This window comes from Pezoporus occidentalis, unplaced genomic scaffold (genome assembly GCF_034315485.1).
Source record: "Pezoporus occidentalis ecotype Australia unplaced genomic scaffold, CSIRO_AGI_Poc_V1 ctg172, whole genome shotgun sequence".
Classification (NCBI taxonomy): Eukaryota; Metazoa; Chordata; class Aves; order Psittaciformes; family Psittacidae; genus Pezoporus; species Pezoporus occidentalis.
In genome coordinates this window covers 830798-846465 of record NW_026913554.1, presented here as the reverse complement: position 1 = coordinate 846465, position 15668 = coordinate 830798, and the positions used below count along the sequence as shown (strand labels likewise).

Below are 15668 nucleotides of genomic sequence, written 5' to 3'. Positions count from 1 at the left end.
TGCACTCTGCGTTCCAACAGGGGTGCAGATCAACACCTCCAGCCAAATCCTCATCTCCAGGACAGCTGCAAGGGCAGTGTTTGAGACACCAAATGCATATTACATCCCTGGAGTACCCTATAAAGGGAAGGTGATTTTTTTTTCCCCATCTTCTTCCCTACCATCATTTGCCAAGGAATTTAGTGTCTAGGAAATTTTGCTGACCCAAAACATTTCCTATTCCCCAGACAGAGTGTTTTACCCTGCAGTGTGTCACGTTACTTGACAGCACAGCTCCGGTTTCTGCATTTCAGATTCCCTGATGTGTTTACCTCTCCAGCTTCTGCTGAGAGGGATAAGTGATGTCTCAACAGGGATGCTGGGATACAAGGATGCCTCAGCATGAGCTGCTCATGCTCTAGCCACAGACACCTTTTGGAGTGGACAGGTTTTAATCACTCTCACCTTAACTTTAGAAATAAGGGAGTTTTATAGGTTTCCTGTGTTCTCTGTAGTCTTCTTGGGGCCAGACTGAAGTTAAGGCCACCTGCTCAGGAGGCTCTATGTTTGCCAGAGGGAGGAAGGTTTTGGGTATGACACTGGAAGAAATATCTGACTTTGGGTTTTCTGCCTCATTGTGTTGTCACCAGATAAAGCTTCAGGATCACTATGGAAATAGTATGAAAAACAGAAAAGTTTATCTTGTGATAAAGTTCATGAGGCGTCGGTTTATCAAAACGTACATCACAGATGGAAGTGGAACAGCATCATTCAACCTAGACACAACTGCTTGGAACAGCTCATCAGTCTCTTTGGAGGTAAATCCCACCTCTGCGTATGGGAAAGTGAGAATTCTTGATCTCTGCCGGTGATCCCCACTCCTGCCCTGCAGCCCCTTGCCAGCTCAGGCCTGGGCAGAGCCAGCAGGAAGGCACCAAGCAGCAGCCTTTCCCAAACCAAGCTGATGACATCAAAGCACTGAAGCTGTCATTAAGCTCTTGATTTCTGTGTGTCTCTGGTCCCCTTTCAGGGAAGGTTCACACTAGAGGATCTCTCACACATGCCTCGAAAAACAGACGTCAGTTACACAAACGCTTTCCATCACCTGCAGCCCTTCCATGTCACAACCAAGAGCTTCCTGGACATACACCCACTCACAGAAACACTGCCCTGCGAGCTGAAGCAGAATGTCCAGGTGACCTTCACGCTTAGCCGGGATGACCTGGGTGAAAACACCAGCCGCATAGGTTTTGTATACTATGTGAGTAATAGAGAACCCGGGGGGAAAGGCTGCGCTAATGCAACCAGACCCTAATGAAATGAGAGTGTAACTTAGGTCATCACTGGAGGAATGACAGGAAAAACCTGCTCTTGGAGAATGGGGTGAGCATTACACCCTATATAACTCAGCCTGGAGGTCCTGGTATCAGGGCCCCAGTCACCTCCATGGGTGGGAGGAGGCTTCTGCTTTTGCAGCCCATCACACACTTAGCCTCCACCAAGGCTGCATATTCTGCTGTCAAACTCTTCTCCCTTTAAAACTGGATGGGGCATCACTTTTTCGCTCTGGGTATCAAACAGATGCTCAGCGGAAATGGCTTTTGGTCCAGTCTGGAGACCTGCCTACTAGAAGGGTAACACCTGAACTGTCTCTCGCTTATCTCCAGTGAGCCCACTACCCATCCATTGTCCTAACTGGACAGACCAGACCGGAATATCACATGTTAAAGCTTCTCCTCCCACACTGTGATATCTGTAAATCTGCTGGTCCCGAGGTGGGGGTTGAGTTGAATCCACAGTTTGTTTCTGAGGTTGCTTAGGAGAGCAAAATGCACATGGTGAGTGTGACTGTGCTCCAGCGGCAAACAGCAACGGGCTCACTGCAAGTCCCTCCTCCTACAGGTCACTGGGAAGGCTGGAATTGTTGTCAGGGGCCAGAGGACTGTCCAGGTTGGGAAGCTGAATAGTAAGTCTGCGGCAGCTGGACAGTTCTAGGCTGTACAGTGAGAGTTGCCAGGGTGTCTCCCAAATTCCCTGAATCTAGGGTCCGGGGGGGGGTGGGGGGGTGGGGGGTGCGGGTGCTGAGGTGCTGTGGAAGCAATTGTGTCAGCTGAAAGAGGCTGAAAAGGCAGAATGAGGGGTCAAATGATGGGAAGAGGGACTGGGAGGAACTGTGGGAAGATGGGGCACATGGGATCAGAAATAAAGGGAGAGGGCTGACAGAGCAGCAGGAGGAATTGGTTTGACATTGTGGGATTATGAAGCGGGAAAAAGGAGGAGGGCAGAAGGAGATCTTGGTGGGGCTGTGGTGAAAGCACTTTGCTTTTCCTTCCTTAGTGTTGAAGGGCTCCTTCTCCATCCCTTTGACCTTCACTGAAGACTTCACCCCATCACCTTCCTTAGTGGTGTATGCTATCTTCCCCAATGGAGGGGTAACAGCTGACAGCATCCGTTTTGATGTTGCCTTGTGCTTTGAAAACAAGGTGAGACTCACTCCTGCAGCTGGGGGAAAGCTGACAAGCAGGGATCAGCAGGCCTGAGGGAACAAGACCCTCAGATCCTTCAAAGAGAGAACTGGGGAGAAGAGAGAAAGGTGATGAATGCAGCACAGTGACCACGGACCAGGAAAGGTTCAGCAGTGGCTTCTGTTCCTAGCAGTGGCTGAGCAGGGCAGACTCCAGCCAATCGCCCTTTTTGTGTCTGTGCCACCTCTCTGCCAGTCTCCTCACTCCCCTTTCTCTCTTGTTCACATTTCCTTTCTTGGTGTGTTGCTCAAGGTCCAGGTGGGTTTCACAGCTAAAGAAGCCTACCCAGGGTCAACAGTGCAGCTCCAGCTGCAGGCAGCCCCCGGCTCCCTGTGTGCAGTACAGGCAGTGGATGAAAACATGTTCCTTGTGAGACCAGAGAGCGAGCTGACAAGCCAAATGGTGAGTGTCTGTGCAACCAGACAAAAGCCAGGAGTGATGGACAAGCTGGGGGAGGCAGGAAGGGGCTGTGGCAGGGAGAACCAGAGGCTAATGGATGAAGAGGTCTTTGTATGGAGGAGAAAGTGGGGTTTGCCTGGGAGATGGCCAGGAACAGATATGTATTCTACAGGAAGGTATAGTGCAGCATCTGGAGGTATCTGCTCCTTGCCTAATTCCTGCCTGACTGTGATTTTCCCTAGGTCTATGGTTTGTTCCCTACTGCCTACCGACATGGATACCCTGCCCAAGTAGAAGAGTATTCAGATCGCTGTGTTCAGCCCCAGTCCGCAACATCTCTGCTAGGGGGGAAGACACAGCATTCCTTTCAGCCTGACATCTTTAACCTCTTCCGGGTAATCATCTTGTGATTTTTCCCCACAGCTATTGAAATTATGGGCATTTATCTCTCTCCCCCATCAGTCTGAGTAGGCCTTGCCTTCTTCAGACAGCCCCAGCTGTCTGTACTGACAGCTATGCTGTCTCAAGGGATGTACAATCCCATTATGAGTATTCGCCTCCACAGATGAAGAAAACAAGATCTTGGACCAGTAAACTCCAGCTTTCTGGCTTGGGAGTGAGGTCCTGGGCTGTGTACTGTTTGTTTTAAGTATTAGAGAAAAGAGAGACAGGGAGTGACCCAAGCATTAGATCACAGATAGCTGACATGGCTTAGTTGTTAGCCTGCTCTCTGGCACTATTTTTTTGGGATGTTCTCAGGCAGATTTCTTGGTGTCTTTAAGGCATATCATCTCTAGAAAGGACTAGCCTTAAGCAGCATGGACGCAACACAGGCAGTGCCATTTGGCCTTGGACCTGGGGATCAGACCCTGTCCTCTTTTATTTAGTGATAGAGATGCACCCTAGGAGGCTCTTGCACATCATAGAGACATCTCTTGTGTTTGTGTACAGGCCCATGTCACAGCCTTGGGAGCTGAATGGGGATTTCATCCAGCTATTCCCTCCAGCATGCATTAAAGGATGGGGTAGGACATTGGCACCTCTTTTCTGTGCCATTGCCACTGGAAATGAGTTGAGATGAACAAGACATCTGAGTGTTCCCCAGAAGAGAGTTGGTGGTTTAGTGACCTCCTCCTCACAGATGCGTTACTGCCTCCCTTGTCCTCCTTCTTTTCCTAACAGAACATGGGGCTGAAGATCTTTTCAAACCTTGTAGTCAAGAAGCCGCCTCAGTGCTTTCACCAGGCAGATAAGAAGCCAGCCATGGGTGAGCTGTACTTTCAGCCTACCTGGGACATGTGATCACCCAGATGGAAGAGCACTCTGGGGTTTGCTGGTGAAGTTTGGCTCTCTGAAGAGCAGCAGGAGTGATACCACAGCTCCTGTTGGAGCAGCATTCCTGCTGCCCAGTCCACCAGCCTCAGCAGGAATGACCCAGTCCATATAAAAAGGGTTCTGAAGAACATCAGTACCTGACACTGAAAGATGGCATTCCTTTCCTGGCACAGACAAACCCAAATATGGGCCAGTATCTATTTCTAAGTGACTACCCCACAGGCTGTGTGTCCTTCCCCACCTGCATCCTCAGGGACAGTCACTTCCTTCCTCTGTGTCTGAGTTTGCACTAGGTAATCATACTAAGATGGCTTACACACCTGCTGATACTGAAATCATTGCCTGCAGAGGGTTGTGAGTATTCTGCAGACCAGCAAACAGTATTGTTATTCACAGAATTACTGAAGTGTTGGTTAAAATGGCTCTCTGATGATCCCTGGTCTCTTTAGCACCAATTCTGGGTCAGGTCAGCAAGGGGCTTTGTCTAACCAAGTCTTGGAAAACTTGCAACCAGCTCACTGCAAGATGGTTCTCCTGTTTTCACTCTCTTTTCCCTTCCTATTTTCCCTTCCTATTTTACCCCCTTTACCACATAATCCCACTCCCTTGTGTTTTCCTCTGCCAGACTCTTCCCATGTCTCTTTTACTGCTTGCTTCGCCTCTTGCCATTGTGCTAGGATGTCTACCATTGGCAGGGATCACTTCTCCCACTTTGGTGGGACTCCTTATTCTTTCTTTCAGGGGGACTTCCTACAGAATACCAAAGAATCACTAAGGAACAACCCCAATTTACAGCCCATGGAAGACTTCACCACTATTTCCCTGAAACTTGGATCTGGAATCTGTTCTCTGTTGGGTAAACGATATACAACTTTACAAATGGTCAGAAGGGTGATCCCTTTGATATTGAGTCTTGGCTGACTTGCCTTGTGCAAAAGCCCAGCCATAGGTGTAAAAAGAGGTCTACACGTGAGTTTCATGGCTCCTTCCTGCACTTGTAGTGCGTCAAACTGAAGGACTAGTAGACTCTGAGGTGCAGCACTGAAGCCTACACAAGTTTAGGGAAGAGCAATACTCTTTCAGACCAAACCACCAAGTGCCACTGGGTGCACTCTACTAACCTCTCAATTTGGTGGGTGCACCAGCTAAATTTGTAGCCCTTGTTCACAGTACTTAGACTAAGACTGATGAGTAAGCACTCAGGAGAATATGGTGCTGCTGCTTTCCAGATGTCATGCTGTTGACTGACACCATGCTGCTGAGTGCATGCAACTGGAATGCTTGGATAGTGTCTTGCTCAGAAGAAGAGTATGAAGGCATTGCTGATGTCATTTAGGCAGGGTTTAAATGACTCTAGTGAACAAACTGCTTAGAGCTGCCTTGCTGTGAGCCACTGGGACATAAGTCATTGGTGATTTAGCAGAGGTTGATCCCAGCATGAGGATCAGCAACACCCTCCTCACCCAGGGCCATAGGCCCTCCTCATTCCAGTGGAATGGGATGAATTTCTTCATGCAAGTGCTCTTTTCCTCTCAGCTCCAATGGCAGCAGGAGTGTCCTGGTCACAGCACCTGCTGCTGCTGCAGCATGGAAAGTCAAAACATTCTGCTTGTCTGGGAGGGGATTTGGCCTTGCCCCGACCACGAGCCTCAGAACAGTCCAGTCCTTCTTTGTGGATGTGCCACTGCCATATTCCGTCATCCGAGGAGAGACCTTTGTGCTGAAAGCTACCGTCTTCCACTACCTACAGCAGTGCATGCAGGTGTGTGCCCGTGTGGGGCAGATCTCCCATGCCATCTAGTTGTAGAGCGCATTGTACCAAGCTGTCTCTCCTGACTTGCCAGTTACTCACTTGCATCTGTCATTCCCTTAGATCAGTGTGGCCCTGGCTAAATCCTCAGACTTCCAGGTAGAGACGTGCCGGACCTGCAGGGATAAGGAGTGTCTGTGCGCAGAGGAGTCCAAGACCTTCTTGTGGAATGTGACAGCAGTGCAGCTGGGTATGGCTGAGAAAATGGGGCTGGTGGTGTAGAACCCTAAAACTGAAGTGAGGAGGAGTGGGAGGTGCAGAGAAACTGACAGAGCCTTGCATCACTTGGATCCCAAAGTTTGTTCTTAGTGGCTCAAGCATGTGATCCATTATGTCTTCTTTCTTTCTCTCTCCTTAGACAGGCTCACCAGAGAGGACAGGAACTAAATAGGTGGCATGGAAAACTCTCAAGGAGAGGGCTGTAGGACCAGCTGGGGAGGAAGGGACTGCATGAATGTGTGTGTGGGAACATTGTATTGCTGGTGCTGTGCTTCAGATGCAATAGGAAGGGTACAATGAGATCCAATGGCCTTTTGGGCCTTTTGCTGTTACAGTCATATTGTAGTGTGATGAAGTCACCTGTTAATTAGGTGACCTAGCTCCTTCATGCTTGTGGTGTCTGAAAAAGCCATTGGTACTGGCTGGCTCACCTTTTTACCAGCCAAATCGCTGAGGCCATGAAGACCAGCTACCCCAAGCATCTCAGACCGCTCTCAGTTAACTCAAGTAGACTGTAATTGGCCACAGATATAAGAAACAGGCTCTGTTCAATTTATTTGCTAGGGACTTTGAATATCACAGTGAGGATAGAGGTACTGGACACCACGCCACGCTGTGGGGGCAAGAAGCCCTTGCCATCTACCCTGAAGCGGAGGCATACACTGGTCAAACACTTGCTGGTCCGGGTCAGTATAAGAGTGGGCTTGCTTCTCTCTCTGGGTAGCTCTGCCCCTGGGGGAAGGGAGGCTGAACTCACCTAAATGGTTTTGGCTTCTCATTTTTTGGCCAGTGTTAGCATACCAAGGATGGGGCTCAGTTTGCCTTGTTCCCCCCAGTAGCCAAGCCTATTCCCTTCTTGTGGTACTCCTTCTTGAGCTACATTCGTACATCATGTCTGTGTTTCTCTGTGTGTTTCACTGCTCAATCAACCATTGAACATGAGAGCCCCATCCCTCAGGCTTGCTCTTGCTCTCTTGAGCAGTGAGGCTTCGGCAGTGCAGGCCTGCCAAAGGCGAGGAGGATGGAGTCCCTGACAGCCTGGGGACTAACCACTGAATTGAGACTTGAAATTGCTCTGAAATTTTGGGAATTTCATGTGTATTCTTGTTTCTCCTGATGTTCATGCTCCTGCCCTGGCAGCCAGAAGGTGTGTTAGTGGAGAAATCTTTCAGCTCCCTTCTGTGCCCAAGAGGAGGTATGTGGACAGCCTGAACGGGTTCTGCAGCCTGAAATAACCAGAACTGAGAATAGAACTAAACTGTGGGAGGTCTGATGGAAGAATTCTCAAATGATTTTCCACATAGCAAATTTTGCTTCCTTTTAGACAAGAAAGAACAAGAAATGTTACTTCTACATGGCTGTCCTACTGAATTTGCCACTGAGTATAGGTCCTAAAATCCTGCTCTGTCATCTCCTTCCCATACTGCAGCCCCTGGGCATTCCTGGGCTTGACAGTCACCAGTGAGAGCTGCTCCAACCCTCCCACCCTGTCCCTGCAGCACTGAAGGTCTCCCCAGGATGAGACTCAGCTTAGCTGCTGAGTGACGACCAGCTGTGATTCTTTTGGAGTGCAGTGAATTGAGTTGTGAAGCTCAATCAGCCCTCAGGCCACCCAGCAGCTCTCATGTCTCTTCTCATCTGAGAAGTTTCCAGGCAGTAGAGTTTTTTGTAATGACTGGAACAGACTGTAAGGAGCAGTCAGTATGAGGAGGATGTAGGCAGTGTCCCATTTATCTGTGCCAGTATTGTTCTTTAGTTAGATGGATTTGGCTTGATTTTTTTCATGCTACACACGTTTCTTTCAGGAAACATGGCTGAAGAACCTGTGTCCCTTCACCTCCCTGAAAATGTAGTAAAGGGATCTACCAGGGCTTTGATTTCCATCTCAGGTAGGTGATTCCTGCTGTGGGCTCACTGGCTGCTGTTACAGATGAGCAAGGCTTAGCTTGGTGATGGTGTCAAGGGATACATCTGACATGAAACTGCTCCAAAGACAGGATGCTGTGTTTCTTCTCTGCAAGGTTTGCCAACACCAGGCTTTCAGATTTTTGGATTAGCACTTAGGATTTCATGACAACAGTAAACTGCAGAAGAGAATAATCCTTATTTGGCTAGATAGAACTTTGGAGCAGAGATCCTAGGTCTTTGTTTTTGATGGGACTTTGAGAACTTGCCTAATGCTCTGTAAATACATTCAGCAAAGCTCGTAACCATCTTGTCTTTCTGTTAAGATCTGCTGCTACAACAAAAGCTTCTGGAGAGAAGAAATCATTTTCAGCATTACTAAGTTGCAAAATAACACTTTGGAGAGGCTATGGGGCCAGACATACCTACAGTTCAAAACACTCATTGCACTGGGCTCCATACCAGAATTGATATGAAGCTAGGCCTGGCATAAGTAGCCATGGATATTATGCAACAGAACCCCAAAGGGATAAACTGAATACTAACATTTTCTGGATGGCTGGAGGACATATAGACATCTTCACACCATCTGACTACCACCCTTGCTAACTTACTGACATTTTGACTCTTGAGATATGGCCAGGTAGAACAGGGCTGGCTAAGGACCAGAAACATGTCAACCTTTCCCTAAGTGCTTTAATATGTCTGTCTGTGTGACACACACTGAGCAACTGCAGGTCTGTTCACAGCCTTTTACAAATAGTACTCGTTATGGTTGGAGCCCTTCAGACTGCAAAGGGAAAGCTCCTCAGGAACTCCATGGTGTGGTCATCCTGCACCATGATGCAAGACTAGGAAATGGCAAAACAGTCACTACTCTCCATCCTGCACTCTCTTGTTCACTCCTCTTTCCTCCTCCCTCCAGTGTTTTCCTCATGTGCTGAGAGAATTATCCACTACCTGGCTGAGAAACACCTCAAATCATGCTTACACTTGCTTTGTTTCTCATACCCTTGCATAGGTGACCTCATGGGGATGGCACTGCAGAACATGGACCACCTGGTGCAGTTGCCCCACGGCTGTGGGGAGCAGAACATGGTGCTGTTTGCCCCCATTGTCTATGTGCTGCAGTACCTGGAGAAGACGAGGCAGCTGACCCTTGAGATCAAGGAGAGGGCGACAGGATTCCTGCGCAATGGCAAGTACAACAGACCCACCTTGCTCCTCTGCCTTCCCCAGTGTCCAGTCTACCCACAGCGCTTGCCCTTGCACTCACTTCGTCAATGCTGGCCCCTCTGTGTTACTGTGTTGGACTAATCACTGTTCCCATTCCTTAGGGTACCAGATGCAGCTTCTTTATAGGCACAGAGATGGGTCCTACAGTATCTTTGGACAGCAGGATGGGGAAGGGAACACTTGGTAAGCACTACAAATATCCCTCACTTCTGATTTTAGCTGTGTGGGCCAGAGCAGCTAATGTGACTGGAATGCTGTTAGAATGTGTGCTTCTTCTTTTGGATGGAGACCCCAGGAACTCTCTGGCAGGGAGACAGACTGGGGGACTGGAGCCACTTGAAAAAGCAGCCAAGCAGGCCTGCGGAGTTTCTGGGTAAATGGAACAGCAGAGATGTGGTCCCAGGGAGTAGGAGGTCCCTTTTCATCTCTGTGGCCATGCTGTTGCCCCACAGACACCACCACCTACTGCTGTTGGTGTTCTGGCAGCCAAGGTACATCCTGTCCAGTGGTAGATCAGGGAAGAGCAATAAGAAACTATCTCCCCGGGGAGGGAATTGCTTGGGAGAGTTTGAAAGATCTGCATTGGCCCAGCTTGACCCTGTGGTGTCTGGGCTGGGAGAAATAGAGAAAGGAAGGGAGGAAGAAAGTGGGAAATTCAAGATTGTCTCAAAGTATTTGAGGGAGATGAAGTGCAACAGATAAAAGTAGAAGGGGCAAGAGGTTCTTCACCTGTGAAATGACTGGGTAAAGTACATGCATAGTACATTTGTGGAGTCAGACTGCAGGTCCTGCGGCCCATTTCCACTTTAAGCTCGCCTTTCTGTACAAAAATGACTCGTTTTGCACACCGCTATGTCAGTGTTAACTTCAGGGACATGCACCAGGAGGCCTTTGGCTTTATCTTTGCCTTTTTTTGTGTTTCTCTTTCTTTTGCAACTCGTCCTCTTCCTAGGCTGACAGCTTTTGTGGTCAAGAGTTTCAGCCAAGCCAGAAAGTACATCTATGTAGATGACAGGAATGTCCAGGATGCCATACGCTGGCTAGAGAAAAAACAGCTTCCCAGTGGCTGCTTTGCCATCAAAGGGAGCCTCTTTCACTCCTCCCTAAAGGTAAATGAGGGCCAAGCCAGGCAGCACAGCTGGGAAATGGCTGGGTGGATGTTGTGACAGCAAAAGATAGTGTGATCCCAAAGGATCCTGAAAAGTCGCTCCTGCAACCTGTGCAGCCAGCCTTAAAGAGAGGAGGTTATGGGGCTGGGAATGTGATACCCTCCTGTGGAGTCACTGCCAATCAGTACTTAGGGTGAAAGGTACATTCCCTTCACAGGGCAGCGTGGATGATGAGATTTCCCTCGGGGCATATGTCGCTGCAGCACTGCTGGAGCTGGGTCAGCCACTGAAGGTGAGCACGCTCCTGCTGCTCCTGCTCTCCTGTACACTCCCATGCCTAGGCACTGCTCAGCCCATAATTCAGTCAATCTCCAGGCCAGGAACAGGTAGCGAACTGCTGTGAGGGAGCCAATATTTGGGCAAACTGTCAAGTCCTTCCTCAAGAGAGATATAACACTGTAAAACTGGTATGGTGCAATAGTGTTTGGTGGCTAGGGCTCCCAGCACACACTGGGCCTGAACTGATTGTTTCCTCAAGTGACTGTGCAATCGAATATGATGTTTCTCTGGAACTACATCAGGAAGACATAACCTGGCTCCCTGGAATGAGCACCCCTGCCCCTTTTTTGCCCCTGTCAGAGTTTGGCATGTGTCTCTTCTCCCAATGCAGGGCAAGCTGATGCAGGCTACCCTCCGCTGCCTGCAGCAGGCAGTTCATAACATCACCGACATCTACACGGAAGCCCTGCTGGCTTATGCCTTTGCCCTGGCTGGGGACTATGAGACAACGCAGGAGCTGCTGTACAAACTGGAGGAGCAGGCCATCAAATCAGGTGCTGACTGCTCTTTGGGGTAATGCTTCTTGTTCACTCCTGGGATCTGGAGTAATGTGTGGTTAAGCTAGAGTGGTTAAAAATTACGTATGTATTTGTACATATTTGAGTAGTAACTGCACTGTGACTGAGAAGGGTGATTTATCAGGAAGAGTTTCCTCAGTGGGAAGATTCCAGGGCCCTCTTGAAGCAGGAGGTAAGAATCTGTGAGCTAAGACCAGATGAAGCCCAGGAGAATAAACTGAATAAAACGATGCTGGGCTCAGTACAGGCAATGAGCTGAAGGAGCCCTGAAAGGACTCTGGGTTTTGTTTCCTGTGAATCCAATCAATTATATTCCTCTCCAGATAGCCTGCATGCTTCTCTTCATTCTGCAGGAGGACAAATCCACTGGAGTCCCAAGCCAAGCTCTCCAGCTTCCACAGAATTCTGGCCTGGTACTCAGTCAGTGGACACAGAGTTGACAGCCTATGTGCTCCTGGCGTACCTCTCTAAGCCAAGGGTGCATGCAGGGGACATGACAATTGCAGCTGGTGCTGTGGCATGGCTGACCAGTCAGCAGAATGCCTACGGGGGCTTTGCCTCCACCCAGGTAACAAGTAGCTCCCTGTGGGTTGATATACTTTTGCACCTGAGGTTGTCAGGGAGAATCTTCTTGAGTCTTCCTGCTCCCAAGTCAGCTTCGCTAGAGCTGATGCTTCCAGAAGGTTGGCTGTCTCTCCCTTTCTAGGACACAGTTGTTGCCTTGCAAGCCTTAGCAAAATATGCAGCAAGAACATTCAGCACATCAGGACAGGCACTTGTGAGGGTGAAGTCTCAGAGGGGCTTTGGGAAGACTTTCCAAGTCAACCGCGAGAAGAGGCTGCTGGTGCAGCAGGCAGCACTGGCAGAGGTCCCGGGGCAGTTCTTGGTGCAGGTCCATGGCAGTAGCTGTGTCTTTGCTCAGGTGAGGAGGTGGAATGAGTGTGAGAAAGAGGAGAGGTGAAGGATTCTGCCTTCTCTTCCTTCAAGAGATCATGCCTGGCCTGTCTTCTCTCATCCTGATCCTCACCCTACAGACAGTGCTGAGGTACCACGAGCCTCCCCCACGGGCTGCTGTGACCTTCACTCTGCGTGTCAACACGGAGCTGACCAACTGCAGCCAGGCCAATGCGCATGTCCTCACCATCCGCATCCTTACCAGGTGACCCCAAGGGTTTCCTCCTCCAGCAAAACCCCCTGTGCCTGGGGAAAGCCTCAGGGCTGCAATGGAGGGACCTGGTAGTTGGGGCAGGGTGTGAATTTTGTAGGTGGAAGGGGTGGGGAAGGAAGGTGCTGGCTACCTCCTGGAAGGGGGACTCAGAGGGCACTATTTTCACAGAGCCAGACCCTCTGACTCTTTCTTCTTCTCCAGCTACATTGGGAGCAGGGTCACGTCCAACATGGTGATCCTGGAGGTCTCCCTTCTGTCTGGATTCGTCCTGGCTCCTAGATCCAGAATGCTGGTAAGGACTTTGGAGGGTCCCATCTGCTTGCTTCTGTTGTTGGGAACTATTCATTTCAGGCCATAAGGTAACTAAATTAGCAGAGACCCTTTGTTGTTGTAACTGAACCAAAACTTCTGGTTTCTATACAGGCCTCACAGACATTGGCTACAGGAGATCAGAGGTGGTTCAGCTTCTCTGACATTATTCTGACTTCAGCCAGGAACAATGTACTGCTGGGTGTGCTGAACACCAGGATTTTTTTGCCAGAAATGCTAAGACAAGATTTCTTACAGAGACTCTAATTATAGCCCAAAAGATTTCTAATTATAGCCCAAAAGATTTTCATGCCCCCCTAATTAAGCCATAAAATTGAAAGATAAATTATGTGCACAGTCCCCAGGCAGGTCTTTCAAGAGCAGTCAGTGAGATGAGCTAACAAGAATCTTTTCTGGGATCTGCACGTCTTTGCTGACCAATGCATCAGTCCTATGTACTATCCACACAGCCTTTTGTCCCCAGAGTGGGAGGTTCCTCTAACTGAGTGGTGACAGCAGAGGTCAACCTGTGAGAAAGACACAGTTCCACACAGACTCCACACCATCCTTTCAATACAGCAGTAGGTCCCCCAGGTCAGGAAGCCATAAGGGAAGTGCTCACAGATTTCCTTGTGTTATTGTTTCCCATCCCAGCTGGAGCGCAGAACCATTGTTAAGAAAATAGAAGTGAAAGCTGATGTGGTCTACATTTATCTGGACAAGGTAAGTGGGAACAAAATCATGTGGTTTGGCAGAGCAAGTGCAAGAGGCAGGAGGACAAAGAGCTGTGTGAGAAGCCCAAGGCTGGGCTAGGCATGGAAAAAGAGCACTGGTAGAACTGTGGATGGAGGAAGCTTGCCCAATTTCATTGTCATTGGGTAAGCATTTGCTATTCCTTATGCACCCTCATTTCTGAAATTCAGAATCTGCAATGGATTAGAAATATTTAGTGCAGGAAAGCATTCAAGCTAGGAAAGATGAAGATGCAATGACTTCTTTTTCCCCTTCCTTGCTAATATCTTTCCACCTCCACAAGCTCAACGATGAATCTCAGACTTTCATTCTGCAACTGGAACAAGTAATTCAGATGAAGAACCTGAAAAAAGCCATCATCAAAGTCTACGATTACTACCAGCCAGGTGGGTTGCAGATTCCCTCCTACTTTGGTGTTTGGGAGCTGAGTTCTTAGTTTTCTGTCTGGAAAAAGATGTTGTGCACTCTTTTCTGTGTGCATGCATGCGTGTGTAATCAACTTCCTTATTTCCATTTGCAGAGGAGCAAGCCTTGGCTGACTACGGTGCTGTCTGTAGTTGAGGTACGCAGCAAGTTCCTGTGTGACACAGACAGGGCATCAGAAGGGTGGAACATGGGGAATGTAAGCAATCTAAGAAGGGAAGGGGGATGGTAATCAGTGGTGAGCATGCATCCAGCCAGAAAGAAAGGCTGGCAGATACCTGTGGCTAGGTGTGAGCTAGTACTGGGGCTGTTTTGCAGCCAGAGGCAGCTGGAAGGCTCTGGTGGAATGCGGAGAGAGGGACATCATCTCTTTTCAAGGCCAGATTGGACAGAGCCTTGGGTGACATGGTCTAGTGTGAGGTGTCCCTCCCTGTGTCAGGGGGTTTGGAACTGGATGATTTTACGGTCCTTTCCAACCCAAACCATTCTATAATTCTATGAAAATGAGAGTGAGGAAGGAAGCATCACATGCAGCAAGAATGCAAAGCCATAGCAACCTGTGCTAACAAAGGCCCTCAGACCCAAGCATGGCTCCATTCCCTCCACCTCCCACTATATTCACTGGCCAAGGACCAAGCTGAAACTGGGAAGATGTGACTGTCTTGTGAGGTGACATACCCTGCTGCTAGAAGTGGGATGGCTTGCTAGTAGTACCCTGAAGCCAGGACAGGTCTGGAGAAGTCCCTTCGGTAAGGATAAGACAGAATCTTGATAAAGTACAATGCTGCATCCTGACACCATCCCACAGAGAGTGCTGGCTAGGGACCTGCCTAGAGAGCCACCCCCATTACTAGCCAAGACAAGGCACCTTCCACAGCCTGGCAACAGCCATGGAAGGACTGGATTATGACTTCCTTATTTGTCTTCATTTCTGTCACCACAATTGCACATGGTGCCTCAGAAAAGGGTGGAGAAGCTCCCATACTTATGATAAAGGAAAGGAGAGAAACTGCCATGCCATGACTACTGCCCTTGCCCAATATTCCAGTTTGGTCACTGAATGGGAGGAGTGTCCCAGCTGAGACACAGCCTCCATTAAAGATGGGCCTGTGTGGGTCCTGCTCTCTAGTGAATGGACTGAGGGTTCACAGCAGTCCAGCAGTTGTGCCTGCACTGTGAGGACCTGGGCTGGGGTGAGGGTTTGTGTGTGTCACTTATCTGGTACACAGCTGGAGGAAGAATGAAAGTAAGCATGTCCCCTAACCTTGCCATGATTACACCAGTTGTTGATGGACCGCAGGCTTAGCCCATGAAGATACCACTTCTGCCATTGTCAATGTATGAACCTTCTACTTATCTACCTACCTCCTCTATTGCTCTCTCCTCATGCTTCCTATGGTTTCTCCTAATACTTCCTGCAGTAGGACTCAGGCAGCTTTGGAGCACAAGATGCAAGTGAACATGCTGTGACAGCTGTATCTCCTGTGCCCTTCCTGCAAGCTCCTAGGCTATCAGCTCTTTGAAGCAGTCTCCAGACAGTAATGCAGTACACTGAGACTAGCTCCTCACCTCTCTTCAACAGTACAGCCTTGCCAATTGCTCTTGGTAAAGGTCTCTAATGCAACTTCTGGCCAAAGGAAC

The 15668-nt window shown here is 49.1% G+C and overlaps 1 protein-coding gene across 1 annotated transcript in view; it reads left to right on the top strand.

Moving 5' to 3' along the window:
* LOC134161348 (alpha-2-macroglobulin-like protein 1) overlaps positions 1-15668 on the top strand; it is a 28029-nt gene that overhangs the window by 8707 nt on the left and 3654 nt on the right. The window contains exons 10-35 of the mRNA XM_062614069.1: positions 21-130; positions 630-797; positions 1010-1240; positions 1882-1945; positions 2317-2462; positions 2757-2906; positions 3146-3298; positions 4086-4170; positions 4980-5094; positions 5775-6000; positions 6112-6238; positions 6832-6953; positions 7408-7462; positions 8073-8156; positions 9194-9370; positions 9510-9591; positions 10361-10517; positions 10735-10809; positions 11188-11350; positions 11728-11942; positions 12081-12296; positions 12409-12533; positions 12744-12834; positions 13506-13574; positions 13888-13990; positions 14125-14166. Coding sequence (XP_062470053.1) covers positions 21-130; positions 630-797; positions 1010-1240; positions 1882-1945; positions 2317-2462; positions 2757-2906; positions 3146-3298; positions 4086-4170; positions 4980-5094; positions 5775-6000; positions 6112-6238; positions 6832-6953; positions 7408-7462; positions 8073-8156; positions 9194-9370; positions 9510-9591; positions 10361-10517; positions 10735-10809; positions 11188-11350; positions 11728-11942; positions 12081-12296; positions 12409-12533; positions 12744-12834; positions 13506-13574; positions 13888-13990; positions 14125-14165 — 3350 coding nt within the window. The 3' untranslated portion in view covers position 14166. The remainder of the gene's footprint in view (positions 1-20; positions 131-629; positions 798-1009; positions 1241-1881; positions 1946-2316; positions 2463-2756; positions 2907-3145; positions 3299-4085; positions 4171-4979; positions 5095-5774; positions 6001-6111; positions 6239-6831; positions 6954-7407; positions 7463-8072; positions 8157-9193; positions 9371-9509; positions 9592-10360; positions 10518-10734; positions 10810-11187; positions 11351-11727; positions 11943-12080; positions 12297-12408; positions 12534-12743; positions 12835-13505; positions 13575-13887; positions 13991-14124; positions 14167-15668) is intronic.